The sequence below is a fragment of the Mirounga angustirostris genome, unplaced genomic scaffold, assembly GCF_029215605.1.
Source record: "Mirounga angustirostris isolate CCGP_5_RB_7025 unplaced genomic scaffold, mMirAng1.0.hap1 SCAF_17, whole genome shotgun sequence".
Classification (NCBI taxonomy): domain Eukaryota; kingdom Metazoa; phylum Chordata; class Mammalia; order Carnivora; family Phocidae; genus Mirounga; species Mirounga angustirostris.
In genome coordinates, this window is record NW_026991725.1 from 9,140,925 (window position 1) to 9,159,855 (window position 18,931).

The 18,931-nt window shown below is 41.7% G+C and overlaps 1 protein-coding gene across 3 annotated transcripts in view; it reads right to left on the minus strand.

Moving 5' to 3' along the window:
* Positions 1–10,930: 10,930 nt before the first annotated feature.
* The window catches only part of CCT6B (chaperonin containing TCP1 subunit 6B), a 34,000-nt gene continuing 25,999 nt past the window's right edge, over positions 10,931–18,931 (minus strand). For 2 of the 3 annotated variants that reach the window (XM_045889396.3, XM_045889397.3), the window contains 3 exons: positions 18,317–18,419; positions 13,091–13,163; positions 11,784–12,576 (listed from right to left, as the gene is read on the minus strand). In XM_045889396.3, coding sequence (XP_045745352.1) covers positions 12,504–12,576; positions 13,091–13,163; positions 18,317–18,419 — 249 coding nt within the window. In that variant the 3' untranslated portion in view covers positions 11,784–12,503. Of the gene's footprint in view, positions 11,720–11,783; positions 12,577–13,090; positions 13,164–18,316; positions 18,420–18,931 lie in introns of those variants that run through there. The other variant, XM_054510942.2, reaches the window with a different exon arrangement.

The following is an 18,931-nucleotide window of genomic DNA, read 5'->3' on the forward strand; positions in this document are numbered from 1 at the left end:
GAATGTTATTAGTGAACCATAGGGCTTTTTGTATGTGATGGGGGAGAAGGACTGCCATCTATTCAATTGCCAGGGAGCTGCCCTCCCCATCTCCAAGAAATCCAGCCAAGGGGCAGAATACCCAGGGAACCAAGCCTTTGATGAAATCTCCATCACCCCCTGCCCTCACCTCATAAGTGACTGTGACCTCAAAACCTTTAAAATGTTCCCAGGGAAACAGGCAGGACAGGGGCAATGGGAAGAGAGACTGAGGGTGGAAGGAAGCAGTCGGAGGCAGGATAAAAGCCATGGTCTGCCCCCACTCCCTGAGAAGGCCCTCATCCCTAAACCATCCCATTGCACAAAGCCAAGGACCCATCCTGACTCCAACATCCTAGGGAGGGGAAGTAGCTGACTTGGGGAAGTGGCCTGGCCACACACAGGGCAGTTAGGAGATGCTTTGGGCCTCCTGGCTCCCCTCATGTCCAAGGTGTATTCCTCTAAGTTGGGCCACCCCTGCATCTCTGGCCTTGTCCCTCTCTCCACCCTCTCTGGTAAGCTAGCTAACACAAGCTCCTAAATTTTGCCCAGCACCACCACCCCGGGAGCCCAGAGCCTCTGTTACCTAGGGGCTCACCTGGCCTATCCCTTCCATCATCATTGCCACCGGCAGCAAGAAGGGTTTATGGGCCTGGGTTTTATCCTAAAATCAAGTTCTCAATTAAAGTTGAGAGGTATGAGAAAATGCAGCCTCAGGCAGGAAGCCCCTCTCTGAGGCTTCCTCTCAAACAGATGGCTTGTAGCATTTTTAATTAATGAGAGGTATGCAGATGGGGGCCCTTAATAGCCTGCACCAAAATGTCGAGGCTGAGGAGGGGTGGAGCAGGCTGGCTCTGAGCAGGCCCTGGGCCAGAGGATGATGCCCAAGTTGGAGAAGGAGCCCTGCCCTTCAGCCCTGCCTCTCCATGGCCAGCCTGGCCTGCAGCCCTGGGCCTGCCCTGAGGATGAGAAAATCTTGCACCCTGGATTTTCTGCGCTGTAGCAGCATGCCATAAAGAAAGGAGGGTGGGAGAGCAAGTGGTTCACACAGTGACCAGTTATACCCGAGGTCAACTGTTTGATCTTTGTGAATATTAAGATGGAGACAATGTATATGAAGTTACTTTGTAAACTGATTGTAACTAACTTTAATTACAGGAGCAGAGGGGGCACCTGGGTGGCTCAGTCAGTTAAACGACCCACTCTTGATTTCGGCTCAGGTCATGATCTCAGGGTCATGAGATAGAGCCCCACATCGGGCTCCATGCTGAGCATGGAACCTGCTTAAGATTCTTTCCCTCTGGGGTGCCTGGGTGGCTCAGTCGTTAAGCGTCTGCCTTCAGCTCAGGTCATGATCCCAGCGTCCAGGGATGGAGCCCCACACCGGGCTCCCTGCTCCGCGGGAACCCTGCTTCTCCCTCTGCCCACTCCCCGGGCTTGTGTTCCCTCTCTGTCTGTCAAATAAATAAAAATCTTAAAAAAAAAAAAAAAAAAAGATTCTTTCCCTCTGCCCCTCCCCTGCTCGAGCTCACTCCCACTCTCTCTCTCTAAAAATAATTAATTAATTATAGGAGCAGAGGATCTGGAGCCAGGAGAGAAAATGGAGGGGGGGGGTCTCAGAACAGGACCCCAAGCCTTGATGTTGAAAAGCCCACCAGGTGACAATCAGCCTTCCCCACCCAATCTCACCTCAGAGTTCACCCCCAACCTTAGGCTCAAAAAGGAAAAAATGGTCAGAGAAAGGTCAGCATTAACCAGCATTCCACTCCATCAACAAAAGCTCCTGGAGCCCTACTATGTGCAGGGACTGTTCTAGGCACTGAGGATTCAGATGGAGACAAAAAGCATCTTCCATTCTGGTGCAGGGGAGATAAACAATTAGCAATTAGCACTTTATTGAAATATCAGGTAGTAATGCCTGGTCTGAGGAAAAATAAAGCAGACAATACAGAACACGGCAGGAGGCAGTATAATTAAAAAAAAAACAAAAAAACAGTGTGACTAAATTAAGTGAGGGAGTAGGGCATGCAGGGGCCTGGGGGAAGAGTGCTCTAGGCTGAGAGAAAAGCAAAGTCCCCCAGACAGAAACAAGCTGGAGGTACAGCAGGGAGCCCAGAGAAGTGATGGGAGTGGGGAAGGAAGAGCTGAGGCTGCAGAGGTTGGTGGGGTGGTGCAAGGTAAGGCCTGTTAGACCGCAGTCATGGGTGGGGGCTGGAGATACAGGAGAGCCTTCCTGACAGGAGCCTTCCTCTCATTCCCACCACAGCAATACCCCCGCTCCCAAGCTCACGCTCTGCTGCTGCTTAAGGTTCTAGGAGGAGGAGGAGAAGGAGGCAAACTCTCTGTCATCCACTAAGGCATCGCCAAAGAGAAGCGGGGTGGTGAGGGAGGGCGGCCTAGGTGGCCACAGGCACCAGAGAAGAGGTACTTCATTATTCACGAGAGACAAGAGGATGTGAACTGCAGTGAAGAAGGGAAAAGAGCATCGGGTGGAGACAAGGTGCCAGGCGGAGGAAGGAGAATGCCAAATAAAAATAGCAGCTAACACCATGTTCAGGGAACTATTCTTAAAGCTTTGTATCAAGTCTCCTCATCTTTTTTTTTTTTTTTTTTAAGATTTTATTTCTTTATTTGAGAGAGAGAGATAGCGAGAGCACGAACACAAGCAGGGGGAGTGGGAGAGGGAGAAACAGGCCTCCTGCCGAGCAGGGAGCCCAATGCGGGGCTCGATCCCAGGACTCTGGGATCATGACCTGAGCGGAAGGCAGACGCTTAACGACTGAGCCACCCAGGTGCCCCAAGTCTCCTCATCTTCCCAACAACCCTTTGAGGTCTGTGTATTTTATAGATGAGGAAACTAAGGCACAGGGCAGTTAAGTACTAACCAGTTAAGGGACAGAGCAGAGAGCCAACCCATGCTGGCTGGCTTTACGGTCCACGCTCATGGCTACGTAGGGACAGGAACCTGGGCAAAGATAGTTTGAAGAGAAGCAGGCTGAGCAAGGGGGCGGGGGGCTCAGGGGAAGACTTTTGCCTCCCATACTGTTTTTCTCCCCATAAAATTCAATGATGATGCTATCCATTCAGTGCTTGGGAATTTCACAAAGTGCTTTCCTGTTTGATCCTTTCATGGGCTGTGAAGTAACCACTTCATCCTCAATTGATAGATGAGGACACTGAGAGTCAAGAGCTTAAGTAACATTACCAGGGAGTGACAAAGACAAGATTCAAGTACCAGGTTTGACTGACTCCAAATCCCATGCTCTTCCATTCATCCAAAAGCACTTATGGGCATCTATGAAGTGGCAGGCACCGAACCAAGTATTCAAACATGGGGAAAGGCACTGCCCTTAGAAGGAGCCCTTGGTTAGTGCCCTTGTCACCTACATCCTCTACTCAGCCCCCTAAGGAAATTCATCTTATTCCTAGCTACAGCTAGTGAGAGCCAGGGGGTGGGGTGGGGAAGAACACTCATGAGCTCCTGCTCTGTGCTTGGCTTTTTTGTGCATGACATTACAGAGCCCTTCCATCAGCCAGCTCAGCAAGGTAGATGGGGCTGGGACTGCTTTGCCTATCCCATGCCACACTTCCCTACTTCTACAGCATGAGAACTCTGATTTTATCAAGAGTGTCAATGAGCCTAACTAAAGACCACATTTTAAAGTCTCTATTGCAATTAGGTATAGCCATAAGACTAAACTGTAGCCAACGAAATGTCGAAGAAGCCATTGTGTGGGACTTCTGGAAAAGATCCTTAAATTGAAGAGACTCCTGAGGTGGGCCCTTTCTCCTGCTGCCCGCCTGAAACTCAGTTATGATGGCTGAAGTTCCAACAGACATCATGGATCATAAAGGCAACTCTGAGGATGGAAATCTTATGTTCAGAATTGTGGAACAAAAAAATTAGGGTCCTGGGTCCCCGATGATACTGAGGAACCACTATACAAGCCTGATCTCCCTGCCTCTGAACACGAGTGAGTAATAAACTTCTTTATCGCTTAAATTATTATTATTCCTCATCTCAGTTGCTGGCAGACAAATGCATGTCTTAACAGATACAGTAGTTATTACCATCATCCCCATTTGGAAACTGAGGCTGAGGCATGGTCCCAAATCCCACAGCTAAGTAAGGGAAAGTAGGATTCAAAGTTGAATCTGTCTGGTTCCAAAAGTCATGCCCTCCCGTCCCTTTGGTAAGAGCCCTGTTCACGCTCAGTAATTCATGAGAAGGCACAGACAGGCATTACAGCAGAATTTTAAATAAGCCGACAACCCCTACATTCCCTGCTCTTGTCTTAGGGATACACATCAGAGCAGACTGTCTTCCTAGTTAACTATGCACTCTAGTAGATCAATTAACCACATACCAGGCAGCGGGCAGATTGTGAATGTCCCATTCAACACCTCCTCCGTCTCCAAGTCTCCAAGTCCCAAGTTGCCAGGCTCTTTCAGGACTCCGGGTAGAGAGTCCCCTACACTCATTCTCATGCAAACTTGACAATGTGCTCTTCTCTAAGGACAACTTGTGTTTACTAATTCCTTAGTTTCTAGAGACCAGATAATGCTGTCTGTGAACACAGTTCTTCCTCTAACACTGTTAAATCAAAGAAGTACGAGTGGACATCTTTGTTTTATTCCTGATCTTAGGTGGAAAGCATTCAGGCTTTCACCACATCTTTTCATAGATGGCCTTTATCAGGGGAGTTTCCTTCTACTCTAAGTTTATTGAGTTATATCATGAAACTTATAAGTGATTTTTCTTGTGTGTGTATATTGAGATAATTGTATGGGTATTGTCCTTTATTCTATAATATGGTATATTACATTAATTGCTTTTTTAATGAAAGAACAACTTTTCATTCCTGGGATAAATCCCACTTGGACATAGTATATAATCTTAAGATACTGGATTCAGCTCGCTATTATTTCATTGAGGATTTTTGCTCAGATATTGTTCTGTAGTTTTCTTGTGATATCAGGAATATTGTTGTGTTGGGGGACCCCAAGACCACCCCCAAGTTCAATGATTCACTAGGAAGATTCAAAGGACTCAGTATACAGTCATACTTGTGGCTATAACTTATTACAGAAAAAGAATACAAAGCAAAATCAGCAAAAGAAGCCAATTGCGAGTTTTTAAAGGCCCTCTCCCAGTGGGTTCACACAGGATGCTCTGAATTCCTGCACCGAGGACCTGTAACATATGAAATGCTCCCAACCAAGAAAGGACATTAGAGACTCAGCACCCAGGGTTTTTCTTGGAGGCTGGTCACATCGGGACCCCATGCCTGAGATAAACCCAAGTTCCGGACTTCCAGAAAGAAAGCAAATGTTCAGCACAAACCATATTGTTGACAGGTTAGCTGAGGCACAGTGAGCCACTCTTATCAGCCAGGGTAGTGGGAACACTCCCAAAATCCAAGTGACCAGATGCCAACGAGAAACCAACCCTAGAAGCAGGCCTTTCAAAGGACAGGAATCAGGCCTGCTATGCTAACTCTTTTCTGCACACTTGCATTTCAAACAAAAACCCAGAAAGCAGATAATGCTTAATAAAAACAATTAAGTGCTAATATTGGAATTTTAGCCACAGGAGGTAGAAAGCTATTTCAAGCTCACTGCTTTTGCAGCCTTACCCTATGCATCTTGAGTTTTTTGTGAAGTACCTGCCAGGCAAGCATATGGCCCAAACCTGTTCTTTAACCTCTGCATCTAGATTTATCTCCAAGGCATGGGCAGGAGCCAGATATAGGCCCACAGGCTATTTGTCCAACAAGACACTTGGCTCCATCCTAGCCCAGGCAATGAGCAGACACAGGGCTATGCCAGCTGATTCTGGGACTAAGCAACTGAGAAATGTTGAGAAAGTCTCAGAAGGAAGGAAACGGCAGTCATTGCTCATGCTCATTGTGACTGTCATCAGCTAAGTTCTGTCCATCAAGAACTCTACTGAGCATGGAGAAGACAGCAAATCTAGTCATGGGAAAACCATCCTTACTGCCTGTAGGCTCTGGGGGAATATCCGCACTCCGGCACTTCTCTCTCGGTCCTCAAATATAATGCCCCCTCAGTAAAGGTTCCAACTCAGATGCTCAAGTCTCCTTTTTAAAGAAAGGCTAATAATATTAGGGCTCCTGGGTGGTGCAGTTGGTTAAGCGTCCGACTCTTGGTTTCAGTTCAGGTCATGATCCCAGGGTCCTGGGATCAAGCCCCACGTCGGGCTCCCTGCTCAGCGGGGAGCCTGCTTCTCCCTCTCCTGCACCCCATGCTTGTTCTCTCGTGCTCTCTCTGTCAAATAAATAAATAAAATCTTAAAAAAAATAATCCATAATCAAGTCTATGGTGCAAGGCAATCTTTAGAAATAGCTTAGCAGCATGTTTGTTTTTCACTAAAGCACTGAATCACTGATCTTCTAAACTCTAAAACACTGATCTTCCAGTTTCCCATTTCTGTCCCTTTCTGTATAGCCTAAAGATCTGGCCAGGAAAAGTATGACTGAAGATTAATTCATGAGGCACTTGATTTCCTCACTGATAAGCTTAAAGACCTCAATCTAGAATAGGATAAGGAAAGTAAGTCTATTTACAGAGCCACTGGGGATATCCTTAATGATTGTATTCCTGTTCCCCTAGATCTCTCTGACAATTGTATAGGCAGCTGTAAAGGAAGAGTGAATGGATTGTTACAAGACCTTAATACTTAGAGATATTAAACTGAATTATGTTCAAGAGCCAAAACCATGGGATGGCAGTGGTTTTGTGGGAGGCCGGGAGGATAGTAATGTATGACTATCAGAAAGGATCAAAACATAAAGCAATAGTGATGGTACCAATAAAGTGATCTCAAAGACAGAGTTATTGTTATGGAAGGGACTGTAAAAAAAAAAAGATAGGTAAGAAACAAACTGATAGAATGGCAGACAGGGGGATAATGATTCTTGGCTCATGAAACTTTAATTGAAACTGAGAGGTTTATGAAACAAACTTGGAATAAAGTCTTTTTTTTATTTTTAAGGGAATTGCCATGAATTTTTTTACATACTTAAAAGTTGACTACTCTACAGGGGCGCCTGGGTGGCTCAGTTAGTTAAGTGTCTGCCTTCGGCTCAGGTCATGGTCCCAGGGTCCTGAGATCGAGTCCTGTCAGGCTCCTTGCTCAGCGGGGAACCTGCTTCTCCCTCTCCCTCTGCCACTCCCCCCTCTGGTGCTCTCTGGCTCTATCTCTGTCTCTATCAAATAAAGAAATAAAATCTTTTAAAAAAACTACACTGAACTTAAAAGAGAGGGAGATTTTCCTCACGAGGAAACCCAAACAGAGTGATAAACTCTAAAGGTGAATGGTAGAAGCCCAGGAAAATAAGATCTAGTTTAGGTGTCAAGTTTTTAATGCCCACACAGAAACAAGGCCACCATTGAAGACCCCTAAATGAAAGAAGAGCCTTGGAAACGCCACCTCTCCATGATGCTAGACAAACTCTACCCACTTACCAAGTGAAACAATAAAGCAATAAGGAAACTTGCTCTGCTCAGGGCTCCTTCAAGAAATTGAAGCCCAAAGTCTGCACCATGCTCAGGTACAGATGAAGAATTTATGCTACCTGATGGGGCACCTGGGTGGCTCAGTCAGTTAAGTGGCCAGCTCTTGATTTTGGCACAGGTCATGATCTCAGGGTCCTGGAACTGAGCCCCACATCAGGCTCCCAGCTCAGCGAACAGTCTGCTTGAGGATTCTCTCTCTCCTCCCTCTCCTGAGGTCCCTCCCCACTCATGCTCTCTTTCTCAAATAAATAAATCTTAAAAAAAAAAAAAAAAAGTAGGAACAGACTTATCCCTGTATAGCTACAGAAAAACTACTGCACTAATAAGAGAGTTTGGCAAGGTGTGGAATACAAAAGCCAATATGAAGACTCCATAAAGGGCCTACAGTACAGTGACAAACAATTAAAAAGTATAATTTTTATAAAATATCCTATTCATAATCGCTTCCAAAACACATAGGAATAAATATAGCCAAAGATGCAATGCATTTTTATAGGAAACATCTAAAGCTTTATTGAAAACAAAACATTTACTAATCTAAAACAACTGAAGCACTGGGGCAGGTGGGTGACTCAGTCAGTTAAATGTCCAACTCTTCATTTTGGCTCAGGTCATGATCTCACCATCATGGAATCAAGCCCCTATCGGGCTCCACGTTCAGCATGGAGTCGGCTTGAGATTCTCTTTCTTCCTCTCCCTCTGCCACTCCCCCTGCTCACACTCTCTCCCTCGAAATAAATACATAAAATCTTTTAAATAAATAAATAAAAATAAAACAACTGAAGCACTTAGTAAGATATAAATGAAGGGATAGTAAATATTTATGAGTAAGAGGTGTGCATTTATAGTTATATATTCATTTCATCCTGAAATCACCTATAAAATTATTGCAATTTTAATCAAAACACAACTCAACAAGCTGATCCTAAAATTCACATGGAAGAAGGAAAAGATGAGATCCAGGAATAGCCAAAACAATTTTGAAGAAAATAAAGAAGGGGTTGGGGGACCATCCTACCACATATCAAAACTTTTTTATAAAGTTTTAAGAATTAAAGCAATATTATTATAATAACAATCTACCAGACCAAGGGAACAAAATATTTAAACCAGAAACAAATGCAAGTTTTGAAATTTGATCAATCTAAGGGAATGCAATATATTATAGAGGTGATAACATAAATTAGCCAGTCTGAGAACACTTGGTTGGCATTGTGGGGGGAAAAAATTCGATCCACAACACACACTATACACAAAAATAAATTCCAGATGAATTAAAGGCCTAAATGGGATAAAATCTGAAAACTCATAAAATATTTTTAAAATCTTTATTATTGAAGTAGAGAAGAATTTTTGTAGAGACACAAAAAAAATGAAAAGAAAAAAGTGACAAATTTCAGTCTATAAGATAAAAATATGTGTATCAAATTCTTCTGTGTACTTTGCAAAGGTGAGAAGGCCTCAGGCTGGGAGAAAATATTGTAAAACACAGAGAGAGAGAGACAAACAGAGATAGAGCCCCACATATACCAATCTGAAAGACAAATCCAATAAAAAACATGGTCAACAATGTGAGTAGGTGGGCGCCTGGGTGGCTCAGTTGGTTAAGCGACTGCCTTCGGCTCAGGTCATGATCCTGGAGTCCCGGGATCAAGTCCCGCATCAGGCTCCCTGCTTGGCAGGGAGTCTGCTTCTCCCTCTGACCCTCCCCCCTCTCATGTGCTTTCTCTCTCTCTCTCTCTCAAATAAATAAATAAAATCTTTAAAAAAAAAAAAAACAATGTGAGTAGACAATTTCGTAGAATGGAAAATGACCCAACAGATTTATGAAAATATGTTCAATTACACTGGTAATCAAGGCAATTGCTTAAGATGAGCTATAATTTTATACCCTTCAGATGGGCAAAAATTAAAACTTTAAAAATACTAAGACAGGGCGCCTGGGTGGCTCAGTTGGTTAAGCGACTGCCTTCGGCTCAGGTCATGATCCTGGAGTCCCGGGATCAAGTTCCGCTCAGGCTCCCTGCTCAGCAGGGAGTCTGCTTCTCCCTCTGACCCTCCCCCCTCTCATGTGCTCTCTCTCTCTCATTCTCTCTCTCAAATAAATAAATAAAAATCTTAAAAAAAATAAAAATAAAAATACTAAGACTTAGTAAAGTTGTAGGGGCATGGAACAATAGTTTTATACATTGCAGGGGAGAATGTCAACTGGTATAATCGCTTCGTAAATATAAAGATAAGGAATGCTAAACCCAAGCCATTCCATTTCTAGGTATAATCTCTAGAAACACTCTCATAAATGTGCCCAAAGAGACATGTGCACAGAAATTCAATGCTGTGGTGTTTAAAATGATGTAAAATTAGAAATAACCAAAGGTCCACTGATGGATCAATATATTATAGTATAGAAATACACTGGCATACTCAAAAACAGCTAAAATGAATGAATGGATAAATCTCAAAACCATATGTCAAGTAGGAAATAAAAGAAAAAGGACATACTTTCTCTACATTTTAAAAACCCAAAAAGAATAATTTTACATTGCTACAGGCATATGCATACATATGAAAAGGTTTTTTTTAAGTGTATGGGGATGATATATATCAAAGATCAAAGACTACCCCTAGGCAGTCTTTTTCTAGGGAGAAAGGGTAGGAAAAGCATACAATGGGGTGTGGGTGGGGAAGGGTGGCAATTTAACAACAAAGAAACTCTGAAGCAAACATGACAAAATGTTACTATTTGTTAAAGCCTAGGTGGTTTGTATTTTTTTTTTTTTGTCCTCTGGTATATTTAAAATATTTCATAATTTAAACATTTTATGTAGAAAAAAGTCTGACAGTATGCATGATATGCACGTCTTAAAAGGCCTATCCTATAAAACAAGGACAGAAGCTAAAAAGGGAGATGTTTGTTTTCAATGGGAAAAAAATTTGAAAACAGAATTAAATAAATCACAGAACAGCCATACAATCAAATGTCATGTAACCACCCCAAAAAAATTATAGCTCAAAAGCATGGTTATTAACTTGGAAAGATGTTGACAACATATCAAGTCAGGGGGAAAATGGGTATAAAAGTATAGGTTTTCAACTAAGGCCGGAAATGGTTAAATAAACCTCCTATATGCACTAACAGGCCAAAGTTCCATTAAATGCACCTGCCTTATTTTAATCTCTTACCAACTTGCATCCATGGAAAGAAATTAACTATAAGCAGCCTAATGATAATAAAGAGTACAACAGATTAATTCCAGTGTTGCAAACAAGAAAGCTATTGGTATAATACTGATACAGAAGAGCTGCATTCAAAGCCAAAAACAATTATTTCCCAGGGCTGGTGCCAACACTGCCTCCCCCCCACCCCCCCACCCCCACATTCCAAATGAGACCTGCTCCATTTAACCACCTGGTCAGAGAGCTAGCACAGAAGTGTACATTTCTAATCATATATACCAAAGAGCCAGATAAAATATAATACATTATATGGAAATAAACTGTCAGGTCTCAATGAAACCCAAAGTTATAATCACAAAGTAATGTCATATTTATAAGAGGAATGAGTGGTGGTAAGAAGTTAAACCGGAGACCGACTTGCATACTCAAAACCTGTGCTCTATATTTTATTCACTGAAAGTTGTCCAAAGGTCTAAGAATCCCAATAGATTCTATTTTATGAAAACAGCAGTAGCCTACTAAGGGAACACTGCTTCCCCTACTCACAACACTTCTGACACCAAATGTGTGTGGGGGTTCCGTACGCCAACTAATTCTCCAACTCTCCAGACAGCAAGTGGGTGTTCTACAATCTGACTACCTGGAGGCCGAGCAGACCCCACAGATGAAGGGCTGAATCCCACAAGACTGCCCCACCAATTGCAAGTAGTGGGTATCCATGTTACTCACACTTCTATCCAACTGGGCTACAAATCAGGGGTTCCCATGGCCCCCTCCTCACGTTCAATCATTTGCTACAGCAGCTCACAGAACTCATGGAAACACATTTAGCAGCTTATTATAAAGGGCATTATAAAGGATAAAAATGAACAACCTAATGAAGATGTACATAGTGCGAGTCCAGAAGGTTCCCAGGTATAGGAGTTTCTGTCCCAGGGGGGTTTGCTTGAGCCAACTCTCCTGGCACATGGATGTGTTCACCAACCTGGAAGGTCAATGAATCCCATAGTTTAGAAATTTTTATGGAGGTTTCATCACATAGCCATGACTTATTAGTAACTCAACCTCCAGCCCCTCTACCTACCCTAGAGGTAGAGGGGTAGAGTGGGAGATGCAGGGAGAGGCTGAAAGTTCTAAACCTCTAACCACAAGGTTGGTTCCTCTGGCACCCAGGTGCCCTCCTAAGGGCCCATCAACAGTCACTAATTAGCATACAAAAAGACACTCATTAGTTCCGGAGATTCCAATAGTCCTAGAAGCTCTTATGGCTGGAAGCAGAAACTAAGACCAAATATTATAACCAAAAAAATGCTCCTATCACCCCTGTTACTCAGGAAACTACAAAAGTTTGAAAAGCTCATGCCAGGAACTGGGGATGAAAACCAAATAAATATTTATTATTTCATATTACACATACAATAAAGGATAGGAAGTTAGAACTCTTTTTCTCTTATACTTATCATTTAAGTAATCTCTACCCCCAATGCAGGGCTCAAACTCATGACTCCAAGATCAAGAGTCACATGCTCTTCCAACTGAGCCAACCAGGAGCTCCAAAGTTAGAACTCTTAAGGAAAAATATTTTGATTATTATTCCTTTACTGTGAAAGTACTTCTTGTGTTCTTTATACCTTGATGAAGTATTATTGAGACTGCTAAGGCCAACAAATATAAACTGCTTTTATTGTGCAAAAATTAAGAATGGCTCAGGCTATATAATGGTAGTTGCACTAAATCTCAGCTTCTGTAAGAGTTGATTTTGAACTCAATCATCCTTTAAGAGAAGACATACCAGCTCGCATAATTTCATCAACCAGGAGAATGTTGGTGGCAATCACCGTGCTGAAGAAAAAGATAACAGGGTAAGTAAAGCCTACCAACCCACTCTCATCTTTTCCCCCCAGCAATCTCCAGCTACTAAAAGTACTTTGTTCTTTAATGATGTTATATGAGATATTATGAGACGAAACTATTGTAAATGCAAATATCACCCCTTGTATTATAATTTCAACTCCTCTGCTGATAAAAATTTGATTTTATATACCAGCAAATCTGAGCTCATTTTTAGCACATCATTTGCTTTTCCCTGCTATGCACGTGGTACAATTTCAGTAAACTTCCTTCTTTCCCTTCCCCCTCAAATAAACAGTAAGATAAACATTTCCTGTATCTGACGCTGCTAGAATCAAAATGGAAAAAGGACTATAAAATGACAGAAGCTAGCGTTAGTAACTGGATACCATGCCTTTTCATACACTTAACCATTTTTCACTAGAGTGGCAAAAACAATAGACAAGTTTTAAAGTTACTGATTATGTCCCTAACAGTCTTTCTCTTTTTATTAATATGAATTTACCAAGAGTGAAGAAGTTGTTTTTTCACACAATAATTATCCCAAACTCCTGCATCTGCTGCTACCATGGGCTCACCTGCAAAGTAAAAACAAACTATTTTAACACTACAATCTTGATATATTCTGTTAATACTGGTTATATATTCTAACAGTGTTTAATATACCAGCAGTACTACTAGTGTCCAGGTCACAATGACCCCATGTTATCAAATCCAATCCAGGGGTCAGTTCTCAGGCCTTGTGGATCAGCAACACTTAACATGGTCTCCTGACTAGTCTTTCTTCACCTGTCTTCCAGGACACCACGCTCAGTCTCGTTTTTTCTTTTGCATTAGTGGCAACTTTTCTGTTGACTTTCCTGGTTCTTCCTCTTCTTCCCAGAGCTCTTAATTCTGGAGTAGCCAATGACTTAGTCCTGGGTTCTTTTCTTCACTCTCTACACTCACTCCCCAGGTACCATCCGGTCTTATGGATATAAACCATATACACTCTGAAGACTCTTGTTTTTATCTCCAACCCAGAGCTCTTTCTTGAGCTCCAGACTCATACTTCCAACTGTCTATTTCACTTGAAAGTCTACAGACACTTTGAATTTAACTTGGCCAAAACTCAGCACTGACCTTCCCTCCATGACAAGCTGCTCTACCCACAGTTCTCTGATGCAGTTAATGGCCATTCCAGTTGTTCAGTGGACTCCTCTCCACAGAATAGCCAGAGTGATCCTTTTAAACATAATTAGGCCATGTCACACCTCTGCCAAAAATTGCTCCCTGTTCCACTGCAGTAAAAGTCAAAGTCCTTGGATTGGCCCCCACACCCTGCATGATCTTTCTACTACCTCTCTCATCTCCTTCCTCCTCTTCAAAAGCTTCAGACACTGACTTTTCCACTGGCTGCTCCCTCTGCCCAGGATAGTCTTTCCTCAGTTCCCTAACATGGCTACTTCCTTACTTCCTTTGATTATTTTCTATAGACATATTCTCAATGAGGTCTACCCTGCCCACCTTTCTCTTTAAATTGCAACCCCCTGAATCATGGAACACTACATTTAAAACTAATGATGTTGGGGATTAACATAACAATAAAAAATTTAAAAAAAAATTGCAACCCCCTCCCCGCACCTCATGCTAGCATTCACAGTCATCCTTATAGGGTTCTTTTATTTTTTCATAGAATTTATTACTCCTTAAATGTTCAGGGAACTTATCTGTTAAGGTTATTATTTACTGCCTATCCTTCCCTGTGATAATATAAGCTTAGAAGTTTCTTTGTGAATCTCAAGAGTCAAATAACAAACACTCAAAAACTATTTCCTAAAAGAATAAATATTTTCTTTTAAGAAGTTCAAAAGTAAAACTAAAAAATGAATGCAACAACCAGGAAATTAAAGAAGAATTAAAAATATTCATGGAAACCAATGAAAATGAAAACACAACTGTTCAAAATCTTTGGGATGCAGCAAAGGCAGTCCTAAGAGGAAAGTATATAGCAATACAAGCCTTTCTCAAGAAACAAGAAAGGTCTCAAGTACACAACCTAACTCTACACCTAAAGGAGCTGGAGAAAGAACAGCAAATACAGCCTAAACCCAACAGGAGAAGAGAAATAATAAAGATCAGAGCAGAAATCAATGAAATAGAAACTAAAAGAACAGTAGAACAGATCAACGAAACTAGGAGCTGGTTCTTTGAAAGAATTAACAAGATTGATAAACCCCTGGCCAGACTTATCAAAAAGAAAAATGACCCAAATCAACAAAATCATGAATGAAAGAGGAGAGATCACAACCAACACCAAGGAAATACAAACAATTATAAGAACATATTATGAGCAACTCTATGCCAGCAAATTAGATAACCTGGAAGAAATGGATGCATTCCTAGAGATGTATCAACTACCAAAACTGAACGAGGAAGAAACAGAAAACCTGAACAGACCTATAACCACTAAGGAAATTGAAGCAGTCATCAAAAATCTCCCAACAAACAAAAGCCCAGGGCCAGATGGCTTCCCAGAGGAATTCTACCAAACATTTCAAGAATTAATACCTATTCTTCTGAAACTGTTCCAAAAAATAGAAATGGAAGGAAAACTTCCAAACTCGTTTTATGAGGCCACCATTACCTTGATCCCCAAACCAGACAAAGACCCCCATCAAAAAGAATTACAGACCAATATCCTTGATGAACATGGATGCAAAAATTCTCACCAAAATACTAGCCAATAGGATACAACAGTACATTAAAAGGATTATTCACCACAACCAAGTGGGATGTATCCCTGGGCCGCAAGGTTGGTTCAACATCCGCAAATCAATCAATGTGATACAATACATTAACAAAAGAAAGAACAAGAATCATATGATCCTCTCAATAGATGCAGAAAAAGCATTTGACAAAGTACAGCATCCTTTCTTGATCAAAACTCTTCAGAGTATAGGGATAGAGGGTACATACCTCAAAATCATAAAAGCCATCTATGAAAAACCCACAGTGAGGGGCGCCTGGGTGGCTCAGTTGGTTAAGCAACTGCCTTCGGCTCAGGTCATGATCCTGGAGTCCTGGGATCGAGTCCCGCATCGGGTTCCCTGCTCGGAGGGAGCCTGCTTCTCCCTCTGACCCTCCCCCCTCTCATGTGCTCTCTGTCTCTCTCATTCTCTCTGTCTCAAATAAATAAATAAAATCTTTAAAAAAAAAAAAAAACCCACAGTGAATATCATTCTCAATGGGAAAAAACTGAGAGCTTTCCCCCTAAGGTCAGGAACGCGGCAGGATGTCCACTATCACCACTGCTATTCAACATAGTATTGGAAGTCCTAGCCACAGCAATCAGACAACAAAAAGAAATCAAGGGCATCCAAATCGGCAAAGAAGTCAAACTCTCGCTCTTTGCAGATGATATGATACTTTATGTGGAAAACCCAAAAGACTCCACCCCAAAACTGCTAGAACTCATACAGGAATTCAGTAAAGTGGTATGATATAAAATCAATGCAAAGAAATCAGTGGCATTCCTATACACCAACAACAAGACAGAAGAAAGAGAAATTAAGGAGTCGATCCCATTTACAATTGCACCCAAAACCATAAGATACCTAGGAATAAATCTAACCAAAGAGGCAAAGGATCTGTACTCAGAAAACTATAAAATACTCATGAAAGAAATTGAGGAAGACACAAAGAAATGGAAAAACATTCCATGCCCATGGATTGGAAGAACAAATATTGTGAAGATGTCAATGCTACCTAGAGCAATCTACACATTCAATGCAATCCCCATCAAAATATCATCAACTTTTTTCAAAGAAATGGAACAAATAATCCTAAAATTTGTATGGAACCAGAAAAGACCCCAAATAGCCAGAAGAATGTTGAAAAAGAAAAGCAAAGCTGGCAGCATCACAATTCCGGATTTCCAGCTCTATTATAAAGCTGTCATCATCAAGACAGTATGGTACTGGCATAAAAACAGACACATCAATCAGTGGAACAGAATAGAGAGCCCAGAAATGGACCCTCAACTCTATGGTCAACTCATCTTCAACAAAGCAGGAAAGAATGTCCAATGGAAAAAAGACAGTCTCTTCAACAAATGGTGTTGGGAAAATTGGACAGCCACATGCAGAAGAATGAAACTGGACCATTTCCTTACACCACACACAAAAATAGACTCCAAATGGTTGAAAGACCTCGATGTGAGACAGGAGTCCATCCAAATCCTAAAGGAGAACACAGGCAGCAACCTCTTTGACCTCAGCTGAAGCAACTTCTTCCTAGAAACATCGCCAAAGGCAAGGGAAGCAAGGGCAAAAATGAACTATTGGCACTTCATCAAGATAAAAAGCTTTGGCACAGCAAAAGAAACAGTCAACAAAACCAAAAGACAACCGACAGAATGGGAGAAGATATTTGCAAATGACATATCAGATAAAGGGCTAATATCCAAAATCTATAAAGAACTCCTTAAACTCAGCACCCAAAGAACAAATGATCCAATCAAGAAATGGGCAGAAAACATGAACAGACATTTTTCCAAAGAAGACATCCAAATGGCCAACAGACACATGAAAAAGTGATCAACATTGCTCAGCATCAGGGAAACCCAAATCAAAACCTCAATAAGATATCACCTCACACCAGTCAGAATGGCTAAAATTAACAAGTCAGGAAATGACAGATGTTGGCAGGGATGCAGAGAAAGGGGAACCCTCCTACACTGTTGGTGGGAATGCCAGCTGGTGCAGCCACTCTGGAAAACAGTATGGAGGTTCCTTAAAAATTTGAAAATAGAGCTACCCTACGATCCAGCAATTGCACTACTGCGTATTTACCCCAAAGATACAAATGTAGGGATCCGAAGGGGTACATGCACCCCAATGTTTATAGCAGCAATGTCCACAACAACCAAACTGTGTAAAGAGCCAAGATGTCCATCGACAGATGAATGGATAAAGAAGATGTGGTATATATATACAATGGAATATTATGCACATCAAAAGGAATGAGATCTTGCCATTTGCAACGACGTGGATGGAACTGGAGGGTGTTACACTGAGCGAAATAAGTCAATCAGAGAAAGACATGTATCATATGACCTCACTGATAGGAGGAATTCTTAATCTCAGGAAACAAATTGAGGGTTGCTGGAGTGGTGGGGGGTGGGAGGGATGGGGTGGCTGGGTGATAGACACTGGGGAGGGTATGTGCTATGGTGAGCACTGTGAATTGTGCAAGACTGTTGAATCACAGATCTGTACCTCTGAAACAAATAATAAAATATATGTTAAAAAAAAAAAAGAAGAAGAAGATAGCAGGAGGGAAGAATGAAGGGGGGGGAATCGGAGGGGGAGACGAACCATGAGAGACGATGGACTCTGAAAAACAAACTGAGGGTTCTAGAGGGGAGAGGGGTGGGAGGATGGGTTAGCCTGGTGATGGGTATTAAAGAGGGCACATTCTGCATGGAGCACTGGGTGTTATACACAAACAATGAATCATGGAACACTACATAAAAAACTAATGATGTAATGTATGGTGATTAACATAACAATAAAAAAATTTTTAAAAAAAGAACTTCAGTAAAGAAAAAAAAAAGTTCAAAAGTAAATTAAAGGCACCCAAAATTTAAATATTAAAGTCACCCAAATCCCCACTCCCTTACTATAAGTTCTAGGTCACTGTAGTAAACCTCTTTCTTTACTGAGCAGCTAATTTTTCTTCACTTTCTTACCTGTATCCAAATCTATGCCAACAGGTTGTTTTGATTCTGAATGTTCAGCCTGAACTTTTACTAGCGTTTCCTGCAGGTCAAAACCAGAATTCTGAGCCAGAACCTTTAAGAATAAAAATAATAATAAATATATGTGTGAAATATCTTCACATACATATTTGAATATCAAATATAAAAAATAAGGCTCTTCTCTCTACTCTTGTGAAAACATATTCGTAATACAGTAATCATCTCCTTTTGAAGAATTCCATTCTTAATCTAAATCAAATTATTATTTCATGTATCTAGCAGTTTTTATATTTACTTAAACATTTTCCCTATGTATATTACAGTAAATTCTGAGGACATTACAGTCCCCCATCCCCACCCCACTGTATTAATTTCCCTCCATGCAAAAGATTTCTTAAAAAATGGAAAGAGGGGCGGGCGCCTGACTGGCTCAGTCGGAAGAGCATGTAATTTGATCAAGGGTCATGAGTTCAAGCCCCACTCTGGGTATAGAGATACACAAATAAATAAATAAAAACTTTTTTAAAAAATGGAAAATTAGGGGGCACCTGGGTGCCTGAGTCAGTTAAGCATCTGCCTTCGGCTCAGGTCATGATCCCAGGGTCT